Raw genomic sequence first — 26455 nt, 5'->3', positions numbered from 1 at the left:
TTGGGCAAATACATGTAAGAAATGATGGCAGGGACTGTTGAAAGAAAGGCTGCTTTAAAATGAGCTAACTAGTATGAGGTCTCTCCTCAGCGGGAACAACTTGACAGAATTGTCCTTCACTCTGGCAAGGTCCGCAGCCGTGTTAGTCTTCCACTCCTGTGACACACATCTGAGAGAGAGAGCTGGAGTGAGAGAGAGCTTACTGTCTTAGGGACGTCACTGTGAGGTCAGCTGATCTGTGCCCAGGCGTGAAGTGAATCAGAATACCAGCATGGAAGGAGCCTGTGGCTGGGGACTGGTTACAGAAGGAGAAGGGAGGATTAGAGGGGTGGGGGGAGGGGACAAACCAGCCTGTGTGTGCTGGGGGTCACAGGCAGACACTGAAGACAGTTAAGTTCTTCTGCCTTTTTGTACGGTAAGGAAAATACAGAATATTGAATGCTCTATTATTATCGCCACCCAACTAAGACTTTTTCCCTTCTAAATCAATATTAGCGTGTCAAGTCACTCGAAGCAGAATCTAATGACGGTGGCGAATTTAGGGGTGGTGTTTGGACCAACTCTGATGAGACCACAGGAAGAGACTGTTGCTGCCATCATGGATTTGAAGTTTCAGAATATCGTTGTAGAAATCTTAATTGAAAATCATGAAAAGGTACCGTTGTCCTTTTTTCTTTAATAGTATTTGTGAATGTGGCTTGTTAACTTGTACACAGCTTTGTTATTTGTCTGTATTTCTGTCTCGTCATCGCTGTGAATTTATTCCCAGGAAGTTGACATTCAGTTGTCTTCTGACAGAGGTCTGTGCATATGATTCTTATCCCGTCTCCTCCTTGCTTCACTGAGGAAGCTTTGCATCCAGATGCAACGAGTACACAGTGCAGGTGCGCCCGTGCACAGTCTAACTTCATAACTGATGGACCACTTTCATTCTTTGCCTTGGATTTCCTCAATTTTACGTGTTAGTTGCACATCTTATCCTCTTGGTCAAGGGGGGGCTTTTTAGCTCAGGGGAATAAAAAAGTGAAGTAATACGGACCCCGGACCTGCTGGTCACCCTTCTGTGGTAATAAAATACCTGGGGAGTCAACTTAGAAGGACCAGGGCCTTATTTTGCTTCATGACTTCAGTGGTTTCTAGGAAGCACGATTAGTGTTTGGGGCCCTGCCAACGCGTGGTAAATCACGGTGATGCTGTGTGGGAGTGGAGGCTGGAAAGGAAGAGACAGGAAGGCACATTTTCTCTGCACCAGCCAGCCCTGCTCGCCTAGAAGCCTGCCTTCCTTTTGCCTCCGGTCAGAGGCTTCAGTCTGGAGCAAGCGCAAAGATGCACTTGAGGTTTTAGAGGATCTTGTACCCAGCTTCAGACCTGAGTGTGGCTGTGTCTGCTGTGAGGTCTGTCCCATGACGGTGTGTGTTGGGAGTGCGGCCGACTGGTTGGGGTCCCTCAGGGCAGTGTGCGAGTGAGAGAGTGGGTTTGTGCCCAGTGTCCATTGCTCAGCTCCTACATTCCTCAGGACTAAGTTTCTTCCTGTTAAGAAAATCAAAGACAGGTGCTCAGGATTGAGCAAGGCAAACTTGTACCCTTAACAACACATTAACAGTTTAACAAAAAAAACTCTTTTGGGTGGGGCAAAGTTTTTATTAACCCTTTTGGACCTCTCTTAGTTAAAAGTTTATAATTCTGCCCCTCTTCTTGTCCTAAGAATTTCAGCTTGTTACCTGTACTGCCAAATCTGGGCACTGGGGGAAGAATTTCTGGTTTAAAGTCTTCTCTTAGGTGGCTGTTGTGTTGTCGAGTAGTCTGTAACCCAGGCTTGTAATATATGCCAAGCCTGTAGCAGGTCCTGGGACGAAGCAGTGATACTGACAGGCCTGGTTGGGAAGTAGGTGACAGCCATGTTGGGGGCTGAATCCTGCAACTCTTACCCAGCCTGCTGCACCTGTAGCTTATTTTCTTAGGTGTGGACTGTTTATCTCTGCTGGACCATTGAGCACGGTGATACTTAATGTATGTTTATGCTTACCCCTTCCATCCACAGGGAGTGCTTGCTGATGGATTAATGCATCTGGCTCCCACAGTGGGCCGTGGGGCAGTGGGAAAGACACAGCAGACAGACATTCCCTTGATGCCAGCACAGCTCTTCCTGGGTCCTTGTACTGGCTACTTGTTGGAACAGTTTTGGTGCACATAAATTTACATTTATTCTGACAAGTTAAACCCCAGACCCAATCTGTCAATTATACTTATAAGGTAAAGACAGTTTGTTTGGGACAGTGCGTCTTACTGTTTTGGTAGCATCTAGTGGTGAACTTAATGCCTTCATTTATGGTCCTGTCACACTGCCATTGAGCCTCAGTATGCACTGAGTCACATTTAGAAAAATACATCATTAGACTACCATCTCCTGAATGTGACAGTAGCTCAACTGTTTTATATTCAGTCTTAGGGGACTCTGGTGCAGTTTATCCATGAGAACTGGGCTTAGGGTCTTGCTCTTGGGTAAGGGGGACTCTAAGCCCTGCTTCCAGGGAAATGACCACGTAGTGTTTTTACAGAAAAATGGTGATGGCTTCCTGAGTTGATAGATCCATAGAGATTTCTGAATAGCCCCGGTGAGCCAGTCCTTGTGTCCAGGCAGAAGAGGGTAGCCGTGCTCTCCGCTCTTAGAGGTGCATTGTTTTAGAGCCAGGCCAAGTTTGTGGTTTTTCACTGCCCTTCTGTGGCTGGACACAACCTAATAGATGAAAAGTGCTGAGATTTCTCATGTGTGTGTTTAGTTGAAACAATTCCATCACTTCCCCAACTCTCCTTCTTTCTCCAGCCTCTCCCAGCTCCCCTCCCCTCCACCCCTCCAATCCCCCTTCTGGTGTCATCTGGCCATATCTAGAGGATCTATGATGTAGGTGTCTCTTGTGGCTGGACTCTCCATGGTCACTAGGTCCCTTCCTTGTGTCCAGTTGTCATTTTCTGTGTCGGTCTCCATGTGCTGTAAAGAGAGGTTTCTTTGGCGAGGGTTGGCCCTCACACTTCTCCAGAAGGGGGAGAGAGGAGGCGGGCTGGCTAGAAGCAAGGCTTGAGGCTGAAGTGCGGCATAATGTGACTGAGCTGAGGGGCAGCATGCTTTCATTCCCTCACTTCCTGGCTTCCTCTGACTTTCCTTGTGTATTTCAAAGTTTGGTTTGGTTTTTCTGAGCAGCTAACAGGGCTGCATGGCCTACATGGGGCCTGCTTTAAGGAAGAATAAATCTGCTGACAAAGGTGTTCGTGAGGACTGTGTATGGATGTATGTGTCCGTATTAGCCACATGCCTCCATTGGACTGGAAAGGAGTGAGGGACAGAGGTGTTTTGATAGACATTTTAGAATAAGAAGCAAAGAGGAGAGCGAGGCCAGGAGGGGTTTAAAGGCTTGTGAGGGAGGAAAGCACTGACTGTGAGTGCCCAGCCTGAGGGGAGTGTGCAAGAGCGCCTTGATGCCTGTGACAGAGCGCCTGTGACAGAGAGAGCGACCTTGACAGAGCACAGGGACAGGAGGTGTGGCTGGGAGTGAAGGGCTGCTTTATTCCCTTGGTACTTAGTATCCTTCCCCAGGACTGGGGAACCGTTGAGAGTGCAGGAGCATCCCCAAAGCAGTGAGCAAGCCAGCCCAGCAAGCCGTTCTGTTTCAGCAGAAGCTCTCCAGCTGCATCTCAGAGTGAGGAGGAGACAAGTTCGCGCGCTTCGGAGGCCATGATTTCCCTGCCCACTGCTGCTGCTGCCGCTGCCGCTGCCGCTGCTGCTGCTGCTGCTTATAAAATCCATATGTACTTGCTAGGAAACTCACTCCATATGTCTTGCTTTCTTTTGCACACTAAACATTTAAGATGTTGTTTTAAACGGAATATTCCTGGGCCAAAAACATTATCAGGGTGGTGTGTGTTATTTTCCTTTTTTTCTGCAAGACAGAAAATTGTTTTTCCATTGTAAAATGGCTATTCTGTACCTCCCACAGATTTTCCAACTGTGGTTATATCTGTGGCTTTGTGACTTTTATGTACTTGTTATACATTAATTCAGAGCACTGTTTGCTGAGTGCCTGTTGTGAGTTAGATGTGTGCGATTTGGGGGAAATAAACATGAGAGTCCTGTTATGGGAAAGGAAAACTCGAGATAAGATACAGTGTGGGAAACTGAGAGAATGCTGAGGGCTCCATGGGAAGACTGTGTCAGCTTTGGTGTGTGAGCACGTGCATGTGCGTGCGTGCGTGTGTGCGTGCGTGCGTGCGTGTGTGTGTGTGTGTGTGTGTGTGTGTGTGTGTGCGTTAGTGCTTGCTCTCACTGAGGAGTAACTCTGAGAAACTGGTTTGGATGCCCTGTAGAGTGGAGGTATTCAGACCATATCCTAGGGTAGGAGACGGTTACCCTGAGAAGATGGCACAAAGAAATGAGATGAGGTTAGTAAGGGAGTCTGGCTGGGTGCGGACAGGGTAGGTGCGCCACTAGAGGCTCTCAGGACAGCACAGGGTTTCAGGTAAACTTGCTTCAGGCAGCTTAATTGACTAGGTGTGCAACAGCAAGGAGAGGCATCCCTTAAGGAGGGAGGGCTCCAGAGGGAGGGCTCTGGGAGAGTGAGGGCTCGGGGAGAGTGAGGGCGTGGCCAAGAAGGCAGGGCTTTCCAGGGTGAAAAGGTCACTCAGCAGAACCTCCCGTCTAGTCTGTATGGCTCTATAGGAATGTGTGAGAACTCAGTTCTGGGAGATCTGAGGGGAATTTACAGTTAGGCAGGATACTAGTCCAGGACATGAGATCAGCTTTTAGTTCATTAAAATGCAGTGTTTGTGTCTTCTGACAGTAACGTGATTGGAGGCTTTCGTATCTACAGACATTTAGAATACATGCTAAAACCATGAAGCTGAGCCTTGTTGTGCATGACTGAGGCAGATAGACATTAAGTTCCAGGCCACCCTGCTGAGGGAGTTTGAAAAGACTGGTGTGGTGATAGACTATTTATTTACCTAGCACAGTCTCTTGTGCACTGCACTCCTCCTAAACAAGAACATAACCAACAAACAGCCCAGCCGTGTATGTATTCAGGAAACCATGGTCACAGGCCTTCAGTGTATGTGATAATATCTACATAGGTACAAGATTCGTACGTAGACTGCCCAGTGATAGATGAACTTGTTCATGGGGACACAGCCAGCTGGCGGTGTGAGGGCTTGGCCTGAGAGTTCGATGCCAGGTGCTTTGTTTTATGTTGTTGGAATACAAACACTGTCCCTGAGAAAATGTCAAGACTCGATATCAGTGATAAAAGAGGAGTCATAAGAGATCCTATGCTTGTGTGAGAGTTGCCTAAGAGTGTGATTAGGCATGCCAGTGGCTGCCTGTGACAGGAGACATGGGAAAGGGCAGGTGGCATGGAGTCTTGCAGGAGTAAGCTTCCTTCCTGTTGGGAGCAAGGGTGAGAGGCAACCCTTGAGGGTCTGGGAGTGTGCAGGACGGGAGTGTCATGAGTGTAGGTTTCCTTTATGTTTCTGTGCTGCGTGCTTCACGGTACGACAGGAGGAAAAGCCAGAACACCTCTGGGAGGAGGGACCCAGAAGGGCCTGCAAAGGAAGGGCAGGTGTTGGAGCTGAGTCTGGAGCAGGGCTGAGGTAAAGCTTGCTGACTGACCTCAGAGGTCTTGCTCGCCCTGACATTCTCTGCAGATGTGTGTGGAGTTTCGGAGGTGCAGAGACCTTGTCCTCTGAAATGTAAGGGTGTGGAACCTGGTCCCACTCATTCTTTCAGGGTGTTTGTGTTCCTGGCATGTGGGAGGGAGTCGGGTGCTGTGTGGACTGGGTGTGGAGAGTAGACACTGCCAGGCCCTTTCTAATAGGGGGAGCTTAGCACCGGGGTGTCTGCCTCTGGAACCAGTGTTCTGTTCCTCTGTAAGACAAAGTCTTCATACGCTTCCTGCTTCCCCTCAGCACCAGCGCCTCTTCAGCCTCACTGCCAGCGCCCTCACCTGTCAGACAAAAACCAAAGTGAGTAACTAGGGCAGGGTTAGCTAACACCTGCATCTCACGCTGAAAACAAAGTGCACAGTCAGGCTGCATCAAAAAGTAGAAAGTGGCTGAGCCGACATTTGAACCTGGTTTTTGTCCTTTGAAGCCTGCTCCTTAACTGATACACATGTTTGAGCAGTCACATTTTAAGGAAAATGACTATATTAATTTGCGTCATTTCGAGAAAACTAAGAGGTCAGGTGGTTTTCAGAACAAGTGGGTTGGGCAGGGAAGGTGCGCCTTCCTGCTGGCTCTTCTGCATCGCTTCTCTTTGCCTGCCCGCCTCAAGGGTGCTGGATGCTCCTCACCTGGGACGCAGCTCCACCAGGGCCTTCAGGCGGTGCAGGCCTCAGAGTCCTGGTTCCCACTGCCCGCCTCACGCCCACATCATCGATGTGGCTGTCGAAATGGCAGCTCCCGGCCTTTCCTAAGTGCACCCCTCTGTTAGGTGTCTGATGTCACCGTCTCAGCTACTGTTGTGCTCAGCAGCTCCGGGGTAGATACTAGGTTGTCTGTATCTCACATTGGGGATTGGATTGAGAATTTGCTGAAGGTCGTGCAGTTGTGGAATTGCTAGGAATCCAACCTAAGACAGTGTAGTCTTGCAGTGGCTCTCTGGAAGGCTGGCTTGTTTAGTGGGTTGGATTACCCTAAGTTGTTTAGTGGGTTGGATTACCCTAAATTGATTTTAAGTAGCAGATTTGAAATAGTTTTGGATCACAGTCACCTGTATGATGCCTGAAAATATTTTCAGAAATCTCAAGTTACAATAAACAGTCTAAGTAGAACAAGATAATCGTGAAATACTACTGCAGTAAAATGTAATGAAATGAGTCTTTAACCTTTTGAACTATAAGCTAGTCTTGAAAATAAATTACACAGTTTTCATGAAAAATTTGGAATAGTAAAAGGGTACATTAATGTATAGATTAAACAGCTCGTGCTCAGACCTTGTAATTTCCTGGATATTGAAATACTTTTATAGGCTCTAATCTAATTGAATCTAATCTAAAGTACAAATAAAGAAATGCTTCAAATTAGAAAGTTTGAGTGTCATGTTGATGTGTGTGTGTCTCTCTCTCTTTGTGTGTGTGTATGTGTATGTGTGTGTCAGAGAGAGAGAGAGAGAGAGAGAGAGAGAGAGAGAGAGAGAGAGAGAGAAAGTATACCACTGAAGTTCTCAAACATTCTCTAGCAGACTAGGATGCGTGCAGAGGAAAATGCTGTCATATATTCCAAAGGGTCCCTGCTACCTCTGCATATTCAAAACTCAGAGAAAATTTAGAACTCAGAGTCACTTCCTTTTTTTTTTTTTTTTTTTGCCTCTGGGTCCTCCTACCGCTGCAGTGACTTACAGTACTTTGATTCTTATATGTCACTGCCCAAACTCTCTGAGACCTGCTCCACTATCACTGTATGCAAGTTTTGGTCTCTCCGCTTTTCTAGCTCTGCTAGACACCACTGGGCTCCACATAGTATCTTTCCGTCAATGGGATCTGGGCAGAGTCCTGGTTTTTCCTCTTACAAACTTGGAATTAGGCTATAAAGAAACTAAGCTTGTTAGTGTGAGGTACCCAGCCTGAAGGGTCCTCCATGGTAGATCTCAGATGGAGGCAGAATGGGAAGATGGGGGGGGGGCTCTGACTAGGGGTGCAAAGGCTGTAAGTGAAAAGCTCTTGATGCCCTCTAGGTACTAACCAAGGCAATTTTGAGTTCCTGCTGATTCTTCTTACTAAAATCAGTTTTTCACCTCCTTTGATTTGCCAGGGTTTTTATTACACATAGATCATCTGTCAGATTGTGGAGAGAGTGTGAGACACCTACAATTTAGTTCATTCTCATAATCAGGCTCTTCAATGGTTTTGATTAAGCTCAGTAGTATTTATATGTTGCTATAGCTTTGAGTATCTCCTATGTGACATCAAGAGTCTGGTCACATAGCTTGAAGTGGAAACTGATCCTTTGAAGCATTCCAAACCTAGACCTCTTCCAAACCTGACCCTGAGCCCATAATTTTACGCCTGGAACCGAGGCGTGCTGTCTGTCTTTCAGGTCTTGTCTTTTTAACCGGCCTAACCTGTTACAGCTGGATTGCCTCAAGCTTTTCTCTTCAATTCTTCTCTTCTCAGCCCAAGATTGAAGCAGCATCTCCCCTCCCCTCTCCCTGCAAACCTAGGCCTAGTTCTGGGAGCTTCCAGCATGGGTACAGTCTAACCTAGGCCTAGAGACTTACCGCAGAATACGCTCACCCTTTCTAGTTCTTTCTGAGCTCTGGGTAGCTGGTTCAACTCAGCTGTGCTGGTTCAAACTCATCTCCAGGCTTATTGATTCAATCTGGCTTTTCTCTCAGCCTCAGACTGAATTGTTCTGGTTGACCTCAAACTCTCACTTTCTTTTCTAATCTGCTCACTCTGTCTTTACCTGTGTCTAGCTTGTTCTCTCTTCAGTCTGTCTCTGTAAATCTCTCCCAGTGAAACTGCGTCCTTCTCTCTCTCTGCTGCCCCACGCTCCTTCTCAACTCTACTGCACTGCTCTCCACAGACTCCACTGTATTCCTGGACTGTACTCTCTTCTCCAGTGCTGTCTGTTTCTCCCTTAAGTGGTTTCCTTTTCTCTCTCTTCTCATAAGAGTTGGGCATATCCTGTTCTGTCAAATCTTTCTCTGATTCATCACTTTGTCTGACACTCAATTAGACATCACTTTCAAACATGGGTGCTTTCTTCTACAGACTTTACCTTTATTGTTTGGAATTATAGGTGAGTACTAAGGGCTTGTCTGTAGTCCAGCCAGAGGGATTAAAGGTGTGTGCTAAGGATTGAGCCACACCCTAACTAGAAACAGGCTCAAATACTCTGTAACACTCCTGCCTTCCCCACCCCACCCCCACCACTTCTCTGCTACTTTCCCAGCTCATGCATAAGCTCTTTCTTTCATGGGGATGGCTTCCCAGGATGTTGATCTCTGCTCTGAAGGCCTGTGCTCTCCCATGGTATTCTGCACCTCGCTGGCCTTCTGGTCTGGCCTTCATCTGGCTGCTGAGCATGGAAAGTCCATTTCTACACCTGACACCCTCTCACCTGTCTCCTGAAGCTTTGTTAGCTCAGTGGTGACTCTGAGAGTCGTGAAAGCTTTGAGTTCTATTTCTACAAAATTGTCTGTGTACATTCAGGGACTGTGTATATTATTTTAAGAGTCTTAGGAAATCTCAGGATGGCAACCTAGGCCTGTGAGGAAACTGGGAACCTAAAAATCCGTGAGTGGTATCAGCATTCATGGAAGTTTCTGTCAACGCTGCCTCTTTTGTCTTCTGCTCTTATTTATCCTTCTCTGGAGTGACAGGAGGGATAGAAAAGCCGCTCGTCTGATCCCTGTCTTCCTCCTCAGGAACACCAGCCTCAGGAAATCTCTCACTGCAGTAATAAATCCTCAGATTAGCCACAGACGGTAAAAGCACAGTGAAACAGACAACAACCCAGAGGTCATTTTAGGTAGGAGAGTGAAGAAAAGCTCGCCCTGTCTTTTAGAGACCCTGTGGTACCCAGCCTTCTGGGGATAAGGGGACGCAGGAGACACTGTGGTACCCAGTCTTCTGGGGATAAGGGGACGCAGTAGCAATGGCCTTGGGCAGACGAAAAGTTCACCTTGGAAGGGCTAGGCAGACAGTCCAGTGGTTAAGAGCACTGGCTGCTTTCCCAGAGGACCTGGGTTCAATCACAGGATGTACCTGGTGGCTCACAGTCATTCTTAACCATATTTCTGGAGGATCAGATGCCACTTTCTGGCCTTTATTAGCGACATGCACTCATATGGTGCACAGACATACATGTAGACAAAACATACAGACACATAAAAATGTAAAATAAAAGGTTTCCCTGGTCTCATTAGATTTTGTCCATCCCTAAGTTTATGGTGTCATTTGAAACCTTGTGGATTTTCTTTCCAGTCAGTGTTGCATTTAATCTGGAACAATTGAGAACTCAGTGTATGTTATTATCTTTGCTTATAACATCCATTTTCTTAAATAATTTCTAAGTGTTGGAAATTGAATCCTCATGCATACTATATGCACATTGTCACCGAACCACACCTTAATAGTGTTTGTAATGGCAAACACTACTGCCTTCAGTCAAAACTAAATGTTTTGACTAGTAAATTCTTGCCAGACGGCAGCTAACCTAAAGATAGATGGTCTTTGCTTGTGTACTTTAGGGGAACATGCCAGCCTGGGTCTCCTAGACTTCTCTTAATCTTGCAGGTTCTCTTTCACTAAAAGTCAGAGTGAGCACGATTGCTGTGTGAAGCAGGCGGCCTGCCTTAGTCAGGTGCCTTCCCAGTAAAGCCTGGTGCCCTGCTTGCTCACCATGTCAAGGTCTCAAAGAAAGATCACACTCTTGTGACACTTCCTGGAAGTACTCAGAGGTGTAGTTGCCCTCACAGATGCGAGTATCTTAGGACACACAAGCCATAGGGTCAGGCGATACAGCCCCAAGGAAGCCATTCCCAGGCATCCTTATGCTGTCTCTTCCCCACAGGGGGCACAGGGGTGAGAGTGCAGCTGTGGTGCCATGGTCCCCAAGTGCCAGACCCAGGATCGTGTTCATGGGTTGTTAGTGGGCATCTGGCATGGAAGGTACCGAGCTTCAGAGTGCTGGAAAGCAGCATCTGCATAGTTTTATGCGAGCAGTATGAACCCAGTGGGCCATCCCGACACCACCTAGGGGAAGTTTTAGGTCAGTTTAAAAATGGCTCACCAGCTGGCAGTCAGGCCTACCCAAATCTTTTCCCTTCAAACTGGATGTCCACTAATGGCTACAGCAGGAACCTCTGGGGCAAGACTGAGGATGAGGTCCTGTCCCTTCATCTCGGATGCTGTCATCATCTTCTCTGGTAGGTGAAGTGTACGTCAGTTCCCAGCGTAGAGATCCTGAGGCGGAAAGCCGGTCCCCCAGATTCAGTTGCTGGACATTGTGTGGGAGCTCTGAATTGCACTCGGTAGGCACTCGTAAGCGTGCCAGGAAAAGTCATCCACTTCTAGCTGCTCGGTATTGACTTCACAGAGAGGCATGGGAGTCTAGAAGCCTGTGCTCACACGCTGACAGGCTGAGTCAGGCCCATGTCCCACGGTCTATGTTGCCAGGCTGACTTGGCTCCGGATGAAAAAAAGCCCCTCGGAAGCACCCCTCTGTTCACCTCAGTTGGCTGAGGATGAAAAGCCCCTCGGAAGCACCCCTCTGTCCACCTCAGTTGGCTGAGGATGAAAAGCCCCTCGGAAGCACCCCTCTGTCCACCTCAGTTGGCTGAGGATGAAAAGCCCCTCGGAAGCACCCCTCTGTCCCCCTCAGCTGATACTTTTGAGGGGCCGTGGAGGCAGAGATCAGTTTGGTTGTCTTGTTTTTATTTTCACCCCCAGTCCCCTAAGTGCTGCCTGGGGGCTCCAGGCTCTCAGGAGTAAGGCGCTGTCTTGTGTGCCCTGCCTTGTCTCAGTTCTCCATCGCTCGGCCTGACCCTGGGCGTGTCTGCACCACAATGGTCCATCTAGATTTCTCCCTCCTCAGTTGGTCTTCTGAATGACTTTTTCAACAATCTCTTGTAAAAAGATACAAAGTGTGCTCTGTAGCTCTCTGCAGGTGAGTGTGCTGTATAGTCTTTCTGCCAGACTTGCAGGTTTTTGTGTTTAAGATGCCGTAGCTCTTCCTATAAGGGCAGCTCCCCATCCATAGTGGTCTGGGGTAAGCATTTAGTCTTCACTTGATATCACAGATCCTCACTGTATTAGCACAGGCTCCCCGTGAGAGAGCTTCAAGTGCACACTGAGCGCCTTGCTGAGGACAGCTGATACTCGTTACTGTATAGACTTAATCAGTCTTCAATGGTTTTTTTTCTTTTTAACTTTTTAGCGATTCTTTGCAAACTTCACATCATGCACCCCAATTCCACTCATCTCCCTGTCCCCATGTGTCCATCCTCCACTCTTGTAACCCTCCCTAAAAGAAGATAAAATAAAATAAAATAACACCCCACCCCCAAATCTTGACATGGAAGCTGTGGTGTGTCTCAGTGTGTCCCACAGAACACCCTATTGTCCATACATCGTTACGATCATGGCAGTGAGTCATTGGTTTGGCTTGGGCCCTCTGGCTTCTGCAACACTGTCTCTACAGGACTCTTCTTGGATATCTGTTGTTGCTGTGTCATGGAGATCCTGCCACTTTAGTTCGTCAGGACCAGCCTCTTCACGAGCTCCAGCAGTTCATAGATGGGGTAGATGTTGGGGCAGCCCAACTCAACTCAGTGTGCCCTGCTTCATTCCTGTCCTCTGTCGCTCAGCCTGAGCTTGAGTATGTCTGTATCAGAGTGACCCATCTAGATGTCTCCCTCAGCAGGGCACAACGCAAGCCGCCTGGCCCTAGATCTAGGACTGTGTGGTAGCTGAGTTGGTCAGCCTGTCAGCTCTGCACCCGTACCAATAGGGCGAGCTCTCTGTCAACCACTGCCAGGACCCAGTGCTGCAGCTGGCAAGGGGTGGGGCCAGCTCACCCACTCCCCTGCTACAAGGCTCTTCTATAGTATTCTTACATTATGATTCTACAGTAGAGTCAAAACACATGACTTGAAGATTCCTAAAGATTGCTTTAGGTTGGAATTTGCTTCTAGGTAATGTTGGGGTGGTGATGTAAATGAGCCAAGATTGGTCACAAGTTAATAGATTTAGCTAGATGATATTAAATGATCTGATAGTTCTAGTTAACATTGTTTCTTTTATGCAGCCATTACTTCATTGAGTGGGCATTTAAAAAGCTGTTTATATGTTCCTAGGAATGCTTTTCCCTAGGTTTGATCAAGTCTGCTCAGAGAAGAGGTTGGTTGCCAGTGACTTACTGGGTACCTGGTGTTCCAGACCCCAGGCTAACTCTAGTTGCTATGGAGAAGGAGCCACAGCTGACCTCAGAAGCTTAGGGAGGTGGTGTATTTTGTACAGTTTGTAGGTAACTGCAGAAGCTAAAACTTGGAGAGCTGACATGACTCAGCCAAGGTCACACCACTTCCCCTATTCCCTCACAGCCTGCCTCGTTCCAGAAGGATTTTAGACAGTTAAACAACAAGTTAGGCAGTTCCTTGTGATCTTTTTTCCCAAGACAAAAAGTCAACATGTTTTTTTAAAGTTTAAATGATGCATAGCATTTTGGTCAGTACTACAATGTGGACAGTGCTCAGTTTAAATTGCTCAAAAGTGTATATGTCTGCACCCTTTTGGAATGTGTGGGAGTCAGAAAGGAAATCCCCGTGTTTGGTTTCCTAAAGTCATGAGCTTTTTATAGCTGCTAGAGCCAGAGCCATACCTGCCAGTGCCTGGTGGCACGGCCCCCCACCCCAACCCCTAGAATGTTCGAGTTAATCTTCACACGGCAATGTGATGTTTGTCACCCATGGGCTTCAGATTGTAGATGGTGCCAAACCAAATCTCCAAAACGGTTGCATTGATAGGTTATGAGGAAGATTTATACTCCTTTGTAAGTGAGAACAATTCTGTATATGTTCACATAAAGAGACAGTGTACACCAGACACACACAGAATCTGGGCCACATCCTCCACTATAGTATGCCCTGCATCTGCCTCCTCTTGTACTTTGTTGTGTAGTCAGTTCGGCTTCATCATATATCGAATAGGGAACTCATATACCTGGCACTTCCTCTTTGCAGCCATCCCCTTCGTGACCCCAGCAATACCTAAGCGGGGAAGCACTGCGGCTCTAACTCCAGCCACTCGCTCGGTCTCTTTGGAACGGACGCCAGTTCTGCTTAGGAGGAAATGTGGGGAAATGACCACTGAGGGGATTAGGCATCATTTAGAGGTTTGATGACGGAATCAGGTCATATGTGCTTAATGTGCTAATAAGCACAAGTAAGCTGTGCTGCTTTGATGGATTGATGTGGAAGGGTCCTCTCCTGGGGGTTGATCCTTGTATGTAACCGCTTTATTTTGCAGTTTCTGCTGGCTTGTGTCTCCAGGGCCGCGGACACGTGCAGTCTCTGACTTTTCTGGACGTCTGCATTCTTTCCTCCCACTTCCATGTTCCTTAAAGAAAACCCTCTGTGTTGTGTTCCTTCATTCTTTCTATGTTCACTGCCTTCCCTCTTAGAATTCTTGGTGTGGGCTTCTCAAGTTCTTATGCTTTACATGTGTTGGAGAACTTAAGGGAAGGTAACAGCCAGTCTTCATAAGGAGCCTACCGTGTTTGTGCTGCACTGGTATGCCATTGAAGTCTAAATAGACCTTGCCCAGCAACTGTTGACATAAAGGAATTGACCCAGGAGATAGTGAGACAGCCAACAGTGATGGAGCGGGGACAGCAGTGAAGCTTTACAGCTTATAGGTTTCCACCTGTCACCAGATCTTTCCACTTAGGCATTTATACATACTGGCAGCAGCTCACAAACATGTGTTGTTGTATTTTTTTAATGTCGTATTGCTTTTGATATGTGTGGCTGTGTTTTGCTGGCATATTTGTGTACCACATCTGTGCTCAGTGCCCATGTAGGACAAAAGAGCGTGTCAGACATCCTGGGGGGTGGAGTTACAGGCGACTGTGAGCTACCATGTCAGGGCTAGAATCAAATGTGGGTCCCCTGGAAGACAAACAGTTTTTAATTGCTGAGCCATCGTTCTGGCCTTCCAAAAGCGTGTCCTGAGGTAGCAGAGTAAGATACCGACCCCAAACTCTAATAAAACAAAACCACATTAGGGGGAAAGCAACAACATTAAATTAAAAAAAGATCTCCCGTAGCAGATGAAGGGCCAGGCTTAGAGACCGGTGGATGGAAGTTCCAGTCAGTGTGATTGCACACAGGTGTGCATACAGTGTGGGGACACTGGGGCAGGAAGATGAGACTTCACAAACAGCGTCAACTTCATAGTGAGGCTTTGGTTCCTTTTCTCTCCCCAGTCTCCCTGGTCCATCTTGATTTTCTCCGAATCTAGTCCTGTATAGAAAGGCTAGGGATAAACAAGAAAAGTCATTAAAAATGTCATCAGAGCCAATGGAAAAGTGGGAACTGGGAAATGAGCCCTGAGAGGAACAAAGCTCTGTGCCCACCACGATACGTTTCTACACAGGTGGATAAACTGCTTTCCTGTGCCTGGCGGCTCCCTGGCATAAGGACTGAGGTATGCTAGGGTCATGCTCAGCTTAGCCTGAGGAAGGGAACATGAATGCATGCTGTGACCGGCTTGCACAGAGGCCTGCCTGTGTTCTTGTCTGATCCATAATGGAAAAGGACTGGATTGCCCTGTAGTTTATATGTTGAAATCCTAATCTCAAAATGTATTAGAGGATAGGACTTTACAGAGACAGTGAAGGGTAGGTAAGTGAAAGGCCTAATGAGAAAAAGAAGACACGGAGTGGGCTACAGGTAGGGGAAAGAATTCATCAATCAAAAGAGAATGTGCCTCAGGTAACTGGCTTTGAACATGTGGCCTCTTGGAGAGAGGCAAACAAGGATTCAACGGTTCAGGCATTACTCTGTGGTGGTCTGTCACAGCAACCTTGTCCAAACAAAGATGACTCTCCTTCTAGGTGACAGAAAGACAAAAGTAGTGTAGAGAAGAAAACAGACATCATACATGGGGCGGCGTGGAAGATCGCCTGTGAGGCTGTACGAGCAGCAACTGTTGACCAAGCTACCCATTTATGGTGTTAGTGCAGTTGAAGCCAACCAACCAGGGTGGGCGGTATGGGCGGCGTGGATGTGCTGGGGTAGGAGGCAGTATGGGCTGTGGGTTAAGAATCTATTTTAGAAAAAGTTCTGTTCTGAAGAAGAGGAGAGAAACTTACTGGCGTTGACATTTAACTACACTTAACTAAGTAGTCAGAAGACAGGAGTTCAGGAAGGACATGGTTAGAGGGATGGTTTGTAAGGAAGCTTGCTAAAACTAAGAAAACAGAGAGACGCTCAAAGCAGCATTTCAGAGCACGAGGACAAATTAAAATGCAAGCGAATAGAACAGACTAGAATCAGAGTTACAGAAGAAATGGCTGCCATGATCACACGCTCCTTCAGTTGTCAGGGAGACAACTGAAAGGAGACAAACCGCAGGCTTTTCTTCAAAGTCTGGGGATGGTCAGGAAAGGCCAGTTTTACATCCCGAGTCAATCAGGATTATCCACAGCAAGCTTTAGATTTTGAGGAGTAGGAAAAATGTACTGAGGGGAATCTATCTGGTTGTCTAGTTTTCTACCACAATGTTGATACATATTGAGGACCTAAGTTTGGCTTTCAAAAGAAAAAACACACATAAACATCAAAACACAAAAATACCACTGCTGCTTCTGACCACAGCCCTCTGAATTTAGATAGTAAAAACGCTAATACTAACATTAGCAAAACAAATACTGCCCACCATATGGATCTAAAAGCTTATGTATGGTACATGAGATCCAAGTAGGAATTTAAAAAAAACAAAAAAACAAAACAAACCCTGGAAGCTATAAAGAAAAATAAAGATCATGAAAACAAGCACGATGAAACTTAGAGAATCCGTAACCGGAAGTGCCTGCGTGTGTGATCCAGTGAGAGTCGCATGAGCACCACCTCCCCCAGCACCAGACAAGTAGGAATTGCTGGTCCTTCTGAGGGAAAAAAAAAAATGCACGTACAAATTTGCCTTACACTCTGATTCAGCCATAGAGTAAACACAAACACATAAACCATGGGCTATGTGAAGGGTTTTCAGAGAAACAGTGTGGTTGTACACATAGAAGATAGAAGCTGAGACTGAATGAAGCTAGGTAAGTTGTGTGAAAGACACTCAGGGATTTCCCAGAGCAGCATCCTGTTTCCCAAACACTAAGCTTTGGCATTCTGTTCTCATTCTTGTTTCCTCTTGAAGCAAGGCTTCTGTAGCCCAGGCTGGCCTGCAACTCACTCAACCCGTTAGGGCTGATTTTGAACTCCGGATTCTCCCAGCTCCATCTCTTCAGTCCTGGGATTGTAAGTGTGTTCCGCCATGCCTAGCTCTGGAAGAACAGAACTAACACTTATCAGTTAGTGCTTAGGCAGCCTCTGAAGGGAAGCTCCCTGTTAGCAGACAGTAACACTGAAGCTCAGGAGAGAGATGAATGTTCTGCAGTGATATTAAGTAACATCTGCAAATAGCAGCAGTACAGTAAGCTTCTGAGCATTCAATTTAAGTTTATTCCATCTAAATTGCAGTTACAAAATTTGTCTCCATATTTGGGAAAACATTGATGCACATTGCATTATTAAGTCAAAGGAGAATATCTTTCACCAGATTCCTGAAAACATTAGTTAAAATTTACAATTTTCTAACAACACTTTGAAATAAATTGTGACTGACTACTTAGTAAAACATTAATATGTATTTAGCTAACATTATATCATATTTTAAATTGTTAAAACGATACAACTCACAGACAGTATGAAGGTCAAGATAAAGGAAGACCAAAGTGTGAATGTTTTAGTTCTACTTAGAAGGGGAAAAAAAGAATACTGAAATGTAGCTACTGTTAAGTATTATTCTGGAAGTACAAGAAAACGGAGGGGTGGTAAGTCTAACCTGGAGGGGGAAGCTGTATTCACACATGGAGGGGGAAGGGTGAGGAACATTACATCTATACAGATATCAGATTAGTGAGGGTGGGAGAAAGCAATGGCCATGCCTGAGGACAGCCTGGTGCACAGGAATTAGGACGTGGGATGATGGATCCTGCTAACAGTAACTTCCAAAAAGATGAGTCATGTGTAAGCCTACACCAGCAAATGTAGAACAGCCTTCCAAGAACTCCACCACCACACACACATACACACACACACATACACACACACACACACACACACATATATTTTATTTACTTATTTTATTTATGAATATACTGTCACTGTCTTCAGACACACCAGAAGAGGGCATTGGATCACTTTACAGATGGTTGTGAGCTACCATGTGGTTGCTGGGAGTTGAACTTAGGGCCTCTGGAAGAGCAGTCAGTGCTCTTAACTGCTGAGCCACCTCTCCAACCCCCCTTTTAATCAATCAATCACTCAATTAATTAATTAAATATGAGTACATTGTAGCTGTTTTCAGATACACAAGAAGAGAGCAACAGATCTCATTACAGATGGTTGTGAGCCACCATGTGGTTGCTGGGAATTGAACTCGGGACCTCTATGGCTTTGATTTCTAAGGGCAAGAATGCATGTCTGTGATGGGCTGGCATTGTCTATACTCTACATGAGCTTTGATGACTCATGCTGTTACTTTCTGTTAGAATCCAAAAGTCTAATCTTACGGAAATACAGAACAGGAGAACAGCGACCACAGACTGGAAGGGATCGAGAGTATGGAATAGACAGAACTTGGTCAAGCACACAAGTAGTTCCATCACACAGGAATAGGTTTTGTTGTTTTGCACAGTAGGGTGCTATAGTTAGCAATGGAAATCACATATATGGTGATTCTGAATGTCCTCAGAATAGAGGATTGCATGTGATGGGCATTCTTCTGTTTCCTTATTCTGCTATACAGAATGTCACAGACTTCCTCCCAAGTCTTTGGAGAAATGTCATTCTTCACTGCTTTTTAATACAAAACTCATATGTGTGGAGAAATATATTGGGGTCATTAAAAATGAGTGAGGTAGATTTGTAAATGTCGGTGACTGGTGTACAGAGTAGGCTGACCCTAGAGATCCTAGTTCTGGAAGGTCAGACATGTGCATCTCAATGTTAGCCAATAGACTACGGCAAAGGGGTGGCTTTCTGCTGTGTAAGGCTGCCTTAAGCAGATTGGAGAGCATCCCCTACTGGGCAGCAGAAGCAAGCAGCCATGTGTGAATTGCCAGTGAAGATGGCAGAGGATCTCAGCTGGCCTTCAGCACAGTCAGGAAAAAAGTCTCAACTTCACGGCACACAGCATATAACAGGCCAAGTGAGCTTAGGTCAGGAGACTCATCCACAGAACCACCTCTAGAGCACGTCCGACCGATGCCCTAGTCACAGCTGATGGACTAAGGGCCTTTGGAGCAGGGGATTCAGCTAATTGGTGCTATCCTCCTGACTCCTGGAAGCTGTAATGATCTATAGCTGTCTGATTGTATACTAAGAATCAGAAAATACAATCTTGATGAATGTATTTGTAGCCAGTGAGATTATGATAAATTGTCCAATCAAAAGTTAACACACGTAAATGGAATACTCTCCACACGCCTGCACCCTTCTTAGTTGGAAATAAGGTGAAGACCCCATGCTTCTTCTAATCCACACTGCTGTTCACATACCCATGCATTACAGTGCACTGGCCTGACCTCTGTGGCCTTCCTACAGCAGATCTACCTCAGCCTTTGCCTTAATCATGCATTCCTTCTGTATAAACTGCATGTGCCATAGTAGGCTTTCAGTCAACATTCAACTGGATAACTAAATAGCTTTGGACCAACTTGTGCATTATGATCTTGTGTATAGTAATACCAGTATAGAAGTAGACATATGTGCAGGTTTACATGTAGTAAACTTAGAATTTTTTCTTTCAATTTAAGTTATTAACAGTAGTTGTCTTATGGGGGAAAGAGTGTTAGGGAGAAGCGAGGTTTTTAAGTGAATGAATTGTCTGACATTCTGGTATCAAAATCAGTAGTGCTGTTGAGGTGGAGAAATGGTGGTCCATTTGTAATTTTCTAGTCTCTTACCATCAGAGACATAAATTTATTACAGGATAACAAATATTTTTTACATATGTTGTTTATCTGTCAACTCAAATCTTCTGGGTGGAAATAGAAATCCTGGAGAAACCAGGTCTTAGATGAATAGACTTAAGAATTAGTTGGCTCCCCTGAGCTTCTTACATCCATCAGTCCTTCTTATATCCATTAGTCTTTCTTATGTCTGTCAGTCCTTCTTTTCTGACTAAGTAAGTTCTTAGGTGGCTGTTTTGTCCTTAGGTGACAACACTTGAAGTGTTAGTGAGAGAGTGTGTGTGTGACCTCTTCAGCACGTTTACTGTGAAGCTTTTACATCTCGAGGTTAATGTGGAGATGGTTGCTTTGTTCGTAGCCATTGTCTGCTTCTGTGTGTACGGTGTTGGATGAAGGATGGAAACACAAGCATCTCATTGTGGTAAAGATGAAGATTCTCCTGCCCTTCCCCTTCATCCTACGTCCTCCTGTGACTGTGGCCAAAGATGGGCAGCTTCTCCATTCTTCTTAAGACACTCTTCGTGCTACACAAGAAATACAGCTACTCTGAGACTGCTAGGCTGCAAGGGAGGTAGTTCTCTTTGGAAGGGAGAGGGAGAGCATGTTCCTGTGGAAGGGGTGGGGGGGATGGGAAAGGAGAAGGGGGAGGGAGTCTTTTTTCCTACAGTAAGCAGAAGGGACCTCAGGTTTCTGTGACACTGCTTTGGAGATTCCTGGGCGACTTCTCAGGAAGTTCTCTTCCAAGGAGCCGCAGAGCATTCTCTGTCCCCTGTCACTTTTGTAATGTAAAACTTTGGGAAGTGGAAATACAGAAGTGGGTCTGAGAAGCTGTTAGTCATCCTATGTGTCTCTCTGCATAGGAGAAGCAGTTCCACGTGCTGACTGCTGGGCAGTGCTTTCCATGTGGACATGGGGTCTGGGCATGCGCAGCAGGAGCTCTGGTTCCTGCCTGGTTCTTGCCCCTTCCTTTCCTGGCACAGGACCCTGGTAGAGACAGGCATTTCTCCCTCCATGTTCCTCTCTGTGCATCCCCAGCCTGTGTATTTCACTGGTGGGTTGAAACGTTCTGGCCTTTTCTAGAACTACTCAAGTTCTGCTGGATGGTACCTGATAGATTTCCTTGGTTTACATATTTTGTCATAAGCAAGTGTAAGAAAGTAAGATTAAATTCCTGTAGGTGCCATGGGAGTTGGTAAAACTTCTAGAAGGTTAGCCCTTGGGCTTTTGGTCAGAAACTTCCTTCTGTGTCTATGGCAGATGTACAAGATGAATGGGAAGGAGGGAAATGAGGATGATTTGCCTGGAGTTCATGTGTATGAAGTTGGGAGGAGGTAGAGCTGCCCCTGAGGCGCGCGCACGCGTGCACACACACACACACACACACACACACACACACACACACACACACACTCTGGTAGCTTGAGACCAGGCGAGAGGAGTGGGTGAGGAACCATTATCCCATATGCTGAAGAAAGAGTCTTGTCACCTTTGTGGGATGGCAAGGCCATGAGAAAAAGTGACTTGCCAGATCAGGTAGCTTGGTGACAGTTACACATTTTCTCACCCGTAGACTCATGAGTTAAGTGTCTAGGCCATTTTGGAACACTAGCCACTCTTTCTTGTGAAATGCTTGGGGAGCAAAGCTTGCAGCTTCTGAATGAACAGATCGGGAGGTTTCCTTCTCCTCAGATTTAGCCGGCATGTGTCTTCCTGTATCCCTGGCCCTTCAGCTTTCTGGGGCTTAGTGCAGGCCCCTCCCCACCCCATGAGGTCATAGTTTAGAGTCTGAGGATGGCTGTGGAGACCTGCTGGATTGCTTTTCAGTTCCTATAATCTCTGAGGCCCCATTTTCTGGAGACTGTTGCTTATGTTTGTCTTTCACAGAAGTAGATGGAAGGCCTAGATCTTGTTAGTAAGCTTGCTTAGATCAGCGTCTTTCTCTTCTGAACGTGCTCCCTTGCAGTCACTTGCAGCCATCAAGGTGTGACTGCCCAAGCTCCTTCCTGGTTTCCTTGTCCACCTGGGCTCTTCTGCTGTCTTTAGGAAGCTGTGTTGAAGACATCTTGCTCACTTCTGCAGTCTCTTCCATTGTTTGTTGTTTGTTTCCAGCCCACTCGGAAGCTACACTTCTTGGCCACACTTCTTACTTTGATGATTGCTTTTGTCATTTGTCCCTGGGCGTGTCCAGTCTGGTCTTTACAGTTTTCTAGAGATGGTGTGGCACGTTGGCTGTGGAAGCAGAGAGAGCCCAGCTCGCTATGATGCCCAACTCAAGAGACTGCAGTGCAGAAGGTGGTGGTCTTCTCACCACATTGTTGTTGCTTGGGAAAGAACTGGTTTCCATCAAAACACATTCATGTTTTCTTTCTAGCCAACTCACACATATTTTAAAAGGTTTAAGAATTTAATGTTTAATTTGGAATATTGTCAGCCAGGAGATGTTATCTACACAATTCTTTATGATCTTCACTAATTTTTATGACTACAGGAAGAGGTCAGCAGATAATAGTAAGATCATGTGGTATCTGGTTGGCTCCTATCACCCGCGCAGGGTCACACACAAATGGTTGTAATCAGGGGAATTGGACAGCTCCATAAGAGGCCTCACAGCAGTCATTAAAAAAATAGAATTAAGTAAAAAGTAAAAACAAGGACAAATTTAGGAACTCTGACAGCATTGTCAGAGCAATGCTGTGTAGACAGAATTGTTAGCAGTATATCTATGTGTCTGTGTAAATCTAGAATCAACACAGTGACTGGGCATTTCCTGGAAATGAAGACTGCATCCAGCCTCACTCCACGCCTGCTGAATAAGGATCCACCTTTGAGTAAGCCTCTGGGTCGTTGGTGTGCACACACATTCTTGAGAGGTTCTGCTTTGGGAGGTGATGTATGCTCATGATGTCTGGCGTAAGAAGACTTTAGTCCAGGGCTCAGTCCATGACTGGGTCGTTCGTAAGACTTGTCATGCCACTTGATTGTCTTCAGTTTTTATGATTGGATTCAGGCTTTGTATATGGGTCTCTTCTAAGTGTCTCATATCACAGTTCATTGGATAGTATTAGTAATCAGGGAAACTTCATTGATTACTTGGCTAAGACATTATATTGATACTTTTCTTGCACCTAACAAAAGCAACCAAACGAAGGCAGGTTTCCTTTAGCGGACATGGTCCAGCGTGGTGGGGAAGGCAGGGCTCAGGGGCCTGAGAACTGCTTACACCATGGCCATGGTCAGGGAGCAAAGCCATGAATGCTGGTGGGTATTACCTCAGTTTCTCTTTTTGTTCATCTCAGAACCCCACGTTTAGGGTGCGTCTTCCCACTTGAGTTAACCCAATCTACAAATTCCTTTACAGAGACACTCCAGGGTTTGTTGGGTAGAGTTTGTCACGTTGACAGTCTGGGTTGACTGTCACAGTGATGGTCTAGAAGACTGAAGTGTCCCTGAGCTCATCTCTGGCACCGATGTCACTGTCACAAAAGGCTCAATCAGTGGCTTGTGAACTTAAAGGGGGATATTCATAGGAATTAGGAGGGGCCGTTTAGGGAGGAGTTTTCTTACAGATCCCTAGGTGGGAACTTGAAAGAAAGAAGGCAGAGCTCCCATAGAGCATGCAGATCACTGGGAATGGCACACCACTGAACTGGCAGTCTAGGGACTTTTACAGGAGGTAGGACAGAAACTGGGGTGTGGTGCAGGGGGATGAGCTGTCAGTCCACTTGTCCCAACCAGATTGTGTCCTGCCACTGCCTTTCAGCGTTGGCTGTGTCCTTGTGTCTAGACTCTAGGCAGACCTGCTTATGTAGGGGAAGAGAAGAATGAGAAACTGAACTTCCTTTCTGACGTCCCAGGCCTCTGACCAGGCCCAAACCAATGACATTTTAGCTTAAACACTTCTGGTATCTCTGGCCTTTGGTGAGGACATTGCTGCTTAAAGAGCAAATTCTGCATCTATCTATCTATCTATCTATCTATCTATCTATCTATCTATCTATCTATTTGTGGATTTTTGAGACAGGGTTTCTCTGCGTAACCCCGGCTGACATAGACTCCCTTTGTAGACCAGACTGGCCTCGAATTCATAGAGATCCATCTGCCTTTGCCTCCAAAGTGCTGGGATCAGAGGTGTGTGTCACCACACCTGGATGCACTAGATGCACTTTATACTTTTAGATAGTTTCTACTACCCTAAAACTGCCTGACCAGTTCTGTCTCATTTGTAGTATCCAATTACTTATTATAGGAGAGCAGACCATCCAAAATTCAATTTTCAACTAAGTAGTCTTGTTTTCGTGATTAAATAAATAAGGGAAGGCAGAATTCATTTGCCTTGCTCCATAATACCTGGGCCTGAGGTAGGACGTTTTCAGCCTCTTGAAGGGCTGTTGGGGGGCAGCCATCTGGAAGCTGCTATATCCACATCTGGTGCCTGGACTGGGTTCTCTCCGAGCCTTGGTTCCTGCCAATACATGGTTTCTGCTTGTAGAATAGGCAGGCTTCTTTCCAAATGTGGTGAACTCCAAGAAATTATTCTAGCCAACAAGGCAGAGAGCCTAAAGGCTTTTTAGATCTAGCATGAGACGTCCTATAGCTCATTCTAACATGCACTGCTGTTTGAAGGTGTTCTGGGCCTGATGTGGGGAGAAGAGCATTCATGTCCCCTCTGAATGAAGAGTATCAAAGAAATTGTCCTATTGTAAAATTGTCACAGACAGTGACTGCTTAGACTGTTTGCGGTAAATGTGTCTCCTTTCTCTTAGCAATTAGCAGTAATTTATTAGGAAACAACCCAAGAATATTCAAGAATCCTGTTTCTTAGCAAATTTTCACTCAGGTTTCAGGATTAGTTGTCCCAAATTTATTAGATAGGGCTTAATTATGAGAACATCTTAATGTGCTGGTCTCTGGAAATGAACTCTCAGTGGTGCCAGTGTTGATTCTGGAACTCTTGCATTGAGACAGAGTAAGTTTATGTGCCTCTGTCTGGTAGGTTCTTAACCTTTCTTACCAACGCGAATGCCAAGCACTCTACATAACTCTGTCTGATCGGTTCCTAGCCTTTCATACCAACACGGACACTAAGCTCTTTATTATGACAATGTCAACAGTAATTTGGATGAAGGACTTTTGCTCTACTCTGTGTGTGGCTCTATGGTTATTTTACTCGACTTTTTTCTCTTTCTAATTAAAGGAATGTGTTCAGCAGTGCATGAATACACCCATCAAATATGTTTGAGAAGGTTTGCTTCAGAGCAAAGCCAGTGTAGGCCTGGCCAAGGGGAGCTCCCTGCAGCAGAAGCTTCCCCTTTGCTCTTGAAGCCTGGGATTGTGGGAGGGACAGAGCATTCCCAGCTGATGAGGGAGCCAGGTCCTACATCTTTTCCTCCTTTAACAGTCCAGGAAGTAGGAAAAGATGGGTTTCTGTTACCTTTGAAGATGTATCAATTTAAGATGTATTGATATAATTAAAACAGCTCACACTGGGGAAGAGGCTGGTATTTAGCTCTGAGATTTGTGATTTCCCCTATAGACACAGTTTGGTAGAAAGAATTGGAAGGCTGTTAGGTTATTTTAAATATGCATTTATGACTGCTCTTAAATTTCAATAGTAATACATGGTCTATATATTTAAAATGAAATATTTCTCTGAAGCTTAGTTTTGATAGATGCATGTAGCGAACGCTATGCCTGATATGTGTAGCCAAGGACAGAATAGTGAGAATCCCAGAAGCTGAGTTCCATATGCAGCCACATGGGATGTATTGGTTGTTTTCCTCTTTAAAACCAGACAAGACCCCGAAGACTAATCATCAAAGCTTTAAAGGAACTGTCTGGGTGGGGTTTGTGGATGTTTAGTTGCTTTTCCTATTGTTGTAATAAAATACCCTGACAAAACCAACTTAAGGGAGAAAAGCTTTATTTTAGCTAAAGTTACAGCCCATCATGGTGGATAGGGCTCGGCGGGTGGCAGGAGACTGAGGCAGCTGCCCCCATGGTCAGCAGACAGAGAATGTTAAATGCCAGCTTTCTCCCAGACCGTGGAATGATGCCACCTGCAGCCGTGGATCTTCCACTGGAGTTAAGCTAGTAGAGATGAGATAGTTGCACACAGGCAGGACCAGGGCCAGCCTAACGGAGGTAAGCTCCATCGATACTTCCAGAGGCTTTCTCTCCGGTGATTCCGGAGCTTGTCAAGTTGATTTTAAATATTGTAAACATTTGACATTTTCAGCATTACAAACATTACCAATTTTGTAGCATATGAATTGTAATTTGAAAGAAAGGAGTGTTTGGGTCAAGAAGGAAACACCGTTGCCATACATTTTAGAAATAGCGGTTAGCTATAAAGGAATATCCACTGCCACACCAGCGTGACCTCTCAAAGTGCCATTGCAGAGGGACAGTGGCTCTTGTGTGGTTCTGCTCTAAGGAGTCCAGTCAGTGCTCGCATGAACAAATGGGAATTGGAATGGTCTCTTAAAGAGGCAGGCCACTTGGAGGAGACCTTGCATGTGTGGTAAAGTTTTTTTCTTTGTAATTAAATCTACGCATTACATTTTGGAGATTTAACCCATGCCTTACTGTTTGCTACTAGAAAACTAGTTACCCAGCTTACCTGTTGTATTAGTCAGGGTTCTCTAGAGTCACAGAACTTACGGATAGTCTCTATATAGTAAAGGAATTTATTGATGACTTACAGTCTGCAGTCCAAATC

The 26455-nt window shown here is 45.8% G+C and overlaps 1 protein-coding gene across 1 annotated transcript in view; it reads left to right on the top strand.

Moving 5' to 3' along the window:
• Arhgap10 (Rho GTPase activating protein 10) overlaps positions 1 to 26455 on the top strand; it is a 259759-nt gene that overhangs the window by 170047 nt on the left and 63257 nt on the right. Inside the window, exon 18 of the mRNA XM_021220813.2 lies at positions 496 to 655. Coding sequence (XP_021076472.1) covers positions 496 to 655 — 160 coding nt within the window. The remainder of the gene's footprint in view (positions 1 to 495; positions 656 to 26455) is intronic.

This window comes from Mus pahari, chromosome 20 (assembly GCF_900095145.1).
Source record: "Mus pahari chromosome 20, PAHARI_EIJ_v1.1, whole genome shotgun sequence".
Classification (NCBI taxonomy): domain Eukaryota; kingdom Metazoa; phylum Chordata; class Mammalia; order Rodentia; family Muridae; genus Mus; species Mus pahari.
Note: the sequence above shows the minus strand (reverse complement) of the source record. Positions and strands in the feature narration are given on the sequence as shown.